At 41.2% G+C, this 7,051-nt stretch overlaps 1 protein-coding gene across 1 annotated transcript; it reads right to left on the bottom strand.

The window, feature by feature from the left end:
- Nucleotides 1–5,272: 5,272 nt before the first annotated feature.
- LOC106606954 (noggin-3-like) lies at nt 5,273–6,802 on the bottom strand. Its single transcript, XM_014203451.3, has one exon. The coding sequence runs from the start codon at nt 6,337–6,339 to the stop codon at nt 5,671–5,673; it is 669 nt and encodes a 222-aa protein (XP_014058926.3). The 5' UTR covers nt 6,340–6,802; the 3' UTR covers nt 5,273–5,670.
- Between the last annotated feature and the right edge of the window lie 249 nt (nt 6,803–7,051).

Here is a 7,051-nt window from a genome sequence, read left to right as displayed (position 1 = left end):
GATCATTTAAATTTGAACCAAGAATGTATGTCATCCCATGTTGGAAAAGGAAATAATTTGACTGAAAGCATAGTCCTCCTATGGGAAAAGTAATAAAACAAAAGCATAATTCACCTTATTGCTCTTATACACCTATCAAAAAGATAAGAAATGTTGATGTCAAAATGATAATAATTTATGGACCAGCCAACCTTCATTTTAATGATACAGCTAGAAGTTAGCGTAATCTTTTCTCAATTAGTGAGCCACTCAATAAATTATCAATCCAGTTTTCCTATACATCAGGCATAAACGAGTTGTCTGTTAATCATAATTGTATTATGGTTGGCATACTTATCTAGCAGACGCTGCTTTGATTAGGCAACTATCTGAAACCTTCAGGGGAATTTAATCAGCCACAAGTTTTGGCTCAAATGTGTCTGCACGAGCCTTGCAACAACAACAAAGAAGTTGATTAAGAAAAGAAAAAGAAAGAAAAGCAATAAAAAGAACCCATAGCTAAAAATATCATTAAGTTTATGGATTGCTGGTGGCTAAAAGCATTACATTGTTGTATATCTCAGACTTCAGAGATCTCTGGCCATGGAGCCTGGGTCTTTTGAGGCCCAGCATGCTGTGTTAAGGGAGGGAGCACTAAAAGCCAGCTCACAGTGGCAGGGGGCTTTAGCTGCCCTGCATCCTCCAGTCTGCAGCTGGTATTAGCAGGCACCAAGCACTCTGTCAACACTTATTACTCCACACACAAATCTTCTGACCAGCGTCAGCACTTTCCTACAGCTCTAAGACACAACCAGAGGAAAGAAAAAGATATGCAGTTTTATATAAAAATCTTCCCCTAAAGTGATGACATGTGGTTGGTCAAGTGAATCAAAGTGAAATTACATTTTAAAAGGAAATGGTCTATATTACACAATGAGGAAATATTTTGGGAGAAAAATATGTCTTAAAAAAATTATATATATTTTACACTTTTCATTACAGATGTAGGATCTTCATTTGATCAGTCTTTTGTCAATGAGAATTTTCCTGCAAGGCAGGAAATACAAACTTGTAGACTATTTTAGTTTTAAAAAGGCTTCTAAAGTTTGTAATTTCCACCTAGAAATTTCAGACTTGATTTACTATAACAAAAAATGTATCAACCCCTAGAAAAAAATATTATTTAATTATAATGCACATAATAATTCACATTTCCTGTTGCTGCAGGATTATTTTCCTACTGTAGGAGACTGGCTCATATTAAGATCCTACATCTGTAAATGTGTAGCAAAATAGAAAGACTGCAAAGGCTATCTAGACTTGATTCGTTTGCTTTGTTCTGTCGCTGTGTACCTTGCTCGACAATGTCTTACACTGACCCTATCAATATTAAATCCATATTAATTATAAAGTGTTGGAATATAATAGAACAAATAAGTATATTTGATACCTACTTTCTGAGTAAAAGTAAAATTAGTTTATTCATATTTAACAACTTTTCCAGGCCAGCTGTTACTGAGTAGACACTGTAATCCTGCCGTCTACTTAAATACCCCACAATGACACACAAAACCTGAAATAGGTGGTCACTTTACATAGCTTGTAAACTGAGGCTTGACAGTCATAGGCATTATAACCATATGAGATTAAGTTCCATGGAAAAGTCATTTGGGTCAGTGTCAGTCAAATTCTTCATTGTTCATTGATGATATACTGTGCATGTTCCTGCATCTGGAGCTCTATCTCCATGTTGATTCAGCCCAGATTGTGTAGATATGAGAACCCTTGACTAAAAATCAAAGCCACTGCATATCCACATTATGGCTTTTATTCACTCATAAGTAAACCTCAGTGACCAGCAGAAATTGGGTAAAAAATTATGGTAGTGTTCCCCTGCTCAGACATTGCACACATCAACCAATGGTTGCAAGCCACATCATCGACTGTGCCATTGGGCACCAGATTGCTATAACATATGCACTGGTGTAGAGGAAACACCCGCTGCCCCCACAAGCTATGGGGACCCACACATTTTAAAACGTTTTTTTTATAAATCATTTTGACAGTAACCCTCTTTTCTAATTTCCGAATGTAGCAAGTGAAGTGTTTGTGTTGTCCAATCTACATGGTAGTAGGTGAGGCAGACAGACAATATAGTTGTTGTGCATCTAATTAGGCTATTTCTTAGCGGCGCCGGCGGCAGCCCGCCTTCCTAGTCACCTAATTGACAATCAAGTAAAAAAATGTAGGTGAATCAGGTCGGACTCGGATGGAGAGTGAGTGCGTTGTTCAAGATGGATAAAAATAAGGCAAGACCAAGTGGTGCACAAAAAAATGATGCAAAAAATCTTTATCTGATCAAGCTCGTGCCAAATTACCCATGATAACCACATCAGCAAAGCAACCACCTCATCCTCCACTGACGAAACACCATGGCAGCAGCAAGCACAAGCAGCCTTCCAGTCCCGACAGAGACCTCACTGCCGGGCCCGGCAATGAAAGAGGCCTGGCTCCTCCTCTTCTTCCTCCCCTCGAGAATAGTGACAGTTCCTCTAGTGAGAGTGCCGTCCCTCCTCCTCCTCTCTAGAAAACCAAGCTGATGACTGCCAGAGACCAAGCGGCCTCATGATAGCGACCCCCCTTCTGTGAACACTGGTAAGCCTATGAGTGATGAGATGGATAGCCCCGACAGTGTGGAGTCTGAGTTCCAATGTGTAATATAAATAGGCTACCAGCTAAATACTGTATATTGCTATGAATAGGCTAGTAGGCTAGACTGCATTGTCTGCATAATGAAACAATCCCTAATAAGCTATTGTTTTGATGGTGGATTGATTGGATAATTATTATTTCCATTAATAGACTGGTTTTATGCAGCACAAACTTTCTATCCAAGCTGTGAGAGTGCGCAAGGACGGCTAAGGTAGGCCTACAGTTGCATCAGAAATGTATTTTACAATCTGCAGTGTTTGAATTTCCCACTTTAATTACTGAACAAGTAAATACATTATTGCTGCCAGCCAGCATTCTAAATAGCAGCATTGCGACACTGTAGGCCTATAGATTCGTGGAGCAAACGTTAGGCTTAACATGAGAAAATGACCAAATAAAACATGTATTCATTAAAGCAAAGCTATAGGCTACTACAAGCACTAACATTACATAATCTGATAGCCTATTGATAAGCAGCCGCATAGATTTAGCAATTTCAGAACCTCGGACTGTGATCGCTGATACCTAAAATACCTACCCAGGCATTGTAAGATCTGACATGCGTCCAATAGTGTGCAACTGCAGCCCGCAATTCGGGTCGTTCCTGTCGCCCCCCAGCTTGCTTGTTAGAAACACTGTCTGCTAGTTAGTGACACTGTGTGCTAGTTTGCTAGTTAGTTAGCACACTGTGTTGCCCCTGCCTCCCACCTGCTGTGTACTGGAGAAAACGGTGCCCGACAGGTGGGGGAAAAGGGCACTGTCTACCGGTATTGTATCCGCCTACCGCTAGCTACTCCGGTACACAGCAGGTGGGGGCAACACCGTGTGCTTGCGACACAGTATGCTTAGCTAGCCCGCCTTCCGCCTGCTGTGTACATTTTACATTTTACATTTTAGTCATTTAGCAGACGCTCTTATCCAGAGCGACTTACAGTAGTGAATGCATACATTTCATATTTTTTTCCCCCCGTGTACCGGAGTACTCCTTAGGACTAGCTGGCTAAGATAGCTAAGATGGCACACAGTGTCCTTCATACATTTTTTCCCCCGTGTACCGGAGTACTCCTTAGGACTAGCTGGCTAAGATGGCACACAGTGTCCTTCGCTACCGCCTGCCCGAACACCTGCCCTCGCCATTGTCCCCTTTGGCCTCTTCTTCTTCTCTGGGGTTTATCGGCGGTTGCATTACCGTCATCTACTGTACTGGAACGTCCTTGCCTCCCGCATATGTACTGGAATCATAGATTACAAATGTACCAGTAGAAGTATAGTATAAATAGGGGTTCCTGCGGGCTGCAGTTGAGCAGTTGCACCCTTCTCCATATGTCGGCAAAGCCTGGGCAGAGGAACGCGCCCCTTGAATCTGAGGAGTACATTTAGAAACATCATAACCTGGTCATCAGGTGACATCATTATAATGCGTTGCGCCACAAATTAATTACAAATTAAATGCAGATAAACTACAGTCGTCACACTATCTGACTTGAGACAATGGGTCAACCTGGTGTGTGTTTGTATGCAATTTCTCGTATAACAAGCATAGAGGGTGGACTACTGTGTTTATCCTGAACTGACGCAAAAATGGTGGGCTGATTTTGTCTCCTAGAAGCTGAAACTTTTTTCACCTGAGTTAGTAAACTTGATAAGGAACAAAATGAAAGCAGCCAAATATTATTAATCCTTGCACCCTGTTTAAATTCTACAAAAACATAGACATAGAAATAACTTCTATTTGTTCAACTTCAGGTGGAATATTGGCCTCTGCTCACTCTGGAATTCCAGCTCCATTCTAGAGCTCACTCCTGCTGTGTTCCTAATGAGGAGGTGGGTGTTGGAGATGACTCTCTGAGAACTGTCAACAGCTGCTGAAACTATGGATCAATAAATCACTGTTACTTTATCAGCACCTACATTTCTAATGAGTTCGTAAGCTGATAACTGTTTGATGGAGGACAGATGGTTTTACTATGATAGGGTAATTATAGGACTGGTCACTGGTTGATAAAACAAATGTGGGAAAATATCAACACAATTTGAGACTTTGATATATTGTCCAAGGTCACCAAGCATCTTGTTCTCATCAATATTTTAGTTTCAGTTGCTATGAAGCAAAAAAGTAAGATTGTAGAAAAAGCACAAAACTCCCTCCATTTATCCAATAGTGTGCGTGAATGGTGCGCATTTACACATGAATACAAACGCTTAACAATTATGACTCGGGCAATCCTCAACCCGTATCCATTCCTGGGAACCCCAAGTTTTAACAAATATAATTCCGAAGTAAGTCTTGGCCCCAGCTCTATGAAAGTGTATAACTGTGTAAGTAAGTAATCTACTGAGAGCCGCCCATAGGTTACCCATGTATGACCGGTGCACGCTGCTTTACTGAGAGTCTCTTGAACCAGACTGCTTACTTGCGCAAACTACGCGAGACTCCTGAGAGCTTGGTTCAGAGTGAGTGAGTGCGCACACTGTAAACCCTAATTGTGACAGGTGTCATTACTCCATCAAAGGGTTCACCGTGTGTTGAGTTGACAGGTATAGGGGAGATATATATTTTTAAGACAAAATAGAGATTTCATTATTTCAGTGACATTTTATTGTATGAATATAAAGAATAAATAGCAGTTCTCTTAATTTACATGATAAATCGTTGAAATAGGCTACCGATATTCAGCTGTATATCAGCTGCAAGATAACATAATCCACATGAAATCTGAGGTCGATAGAATCGTTTCCATAATGAAAAACAACATGTTTATAAAACGGCACCTATGCGCCATTGATCTTCAATATAAATACAACAAATATAACCAATACTTTCCACAAATACGGTAGACTCTGGTTACACGTAATACTGACTTTTTACAATAACCTATATAATTGAATGGCACCTCATATACATAAAATACATTCCTACATTCGGTAGTGCATACAAAATTACAAAGTCATCATAATTTATACTTGAAAACAGTCATTTCAGTTCGAGCAGGCGCATTTGCATTCGGTTATCATGGGGTATTGAACTGGTATCCAAGTACATTTGAGGCCCCCTTTCTTCTGTATACATCGCCATCTCAATATCGTAAAATGGGTCGAGTTTGCTGGTTTACAGACCATCCCCTCTGGAACCGAACATGATCTTTTGCTTTGACAGTTTCCCACTCTCACATAACGTGGCCAAAATCTGTTGCCGAGGTCGTTCCATGTGTAAATGACGGGACAGAACGAGAATGACCACAGCCACTGCTGCAGCCTCCGTTTAAGTTTTTTACTGGGTTTGTGCTTCTTGCCAAACTGTACGTCAAAATCCATTGCTTTGATTTCATTCGGCATCACTCCACTGGGCTTCTGTTGAATGTCCAAATCGTCAAGCTCATCGTTGCCAGTGTATTTATCCTGTGGTGGTGTAATAGACATCAAGCGACTATCAAAGTCCCCCAATACACTTTTCAGTTCGGTTTCATTGAGGTCTCTCTCTTTTGGGTCAAAGACAGGATCTGGGTCCTCTTTTAATTCCACAAGTGGCAAACTGTCACTCGGGATAGGACGGAGGAGGTAATAATGCTGGCATAGCCCTTCTTCTATTATAAGTCCGAGGGACAACATCAGCAAGTACATTGCTACAACATGCTGTGATTGATCCATGTCCGTTACGCACAATAAGACAGTATTATAGGATACAGCTAAACAGGTAGGCCTAGGCTACTCTGCAGCGTACAGTTGTGCCCGGTTCTTGCGGAGTGCGCACCGGCTTGAGTAACATCCAGCCAAACTTCACTTATTGAGTGTTGGTGTCCTTAAAATTCACACTGCTTACTCCATAGCAAACGATAATTGATTGAAGATGGTAAAGATGAATAGTCTCTTTCGTAAAACAAATCTAGATATAGGCAGTGTTTCCCTTTTACGCACGAATTCAATATATTGTATGAAATGGCTCTGTGACAGCATCAATGGCATCAGCGGTTTTCATTCTTGTGCGCTTTGACGCGTGATTCCAGTTTCAAGTCCTCCCCTCTGAGGATCGGCATGGTGTTTCGTTTTCTTTTGCAGGACGCTGAGAGAGTAACCTGCTCCCTCTGATATATCCTCCACGGGTTGTGATGTAATTAATATATCCATCTGAATGTGGGTTTGTTGTAGGAGATCCCCGACACCTCCCTCAATCAAGAGGCGGGGATGGGTTAGGGAGAGGAGGGGTCCGTCACTTTGGATTCTGATCGCCCTCTGTCGGAATATCTGACTACTTCTGCTAATTTTCCATTGATATCAGAGGGGGGGTATTAGCTAGAAGGCTGAACAACAATTAGAACTGAATGTGAGAGGCCATAGCCACTACTATTTCTATTCATTTGAG

The sequence above is a fragment of the Salmo salar genome, chromosome 06 (assembly GCF_965601325.2).
Source record: "Salmo salar chromosome 06, fSalSal1, whole genome shotgun sequence".
Taxonomy (NCBI): domain Eukaryota; kingdom Metazoa; phylum Chordata; class Actinopteri; order Salmoniformes; family Salmonidae; genus Salmo; species Salmo salar.
The sequence above is the reverse complement of the archived record's forward strand: the minus strand, read 5'-3'. Positions and strand labels throughout refer to the sequence as shown.

Coding starts and splice junctions, on each gene's coding strand:
- LOC106606954 (XM_014203451.3), bottom strand. CDS start 6,339: ATGGATCAATCACAGCATGTTGTAGCAATGTACTTGCTGATGTTGTCC.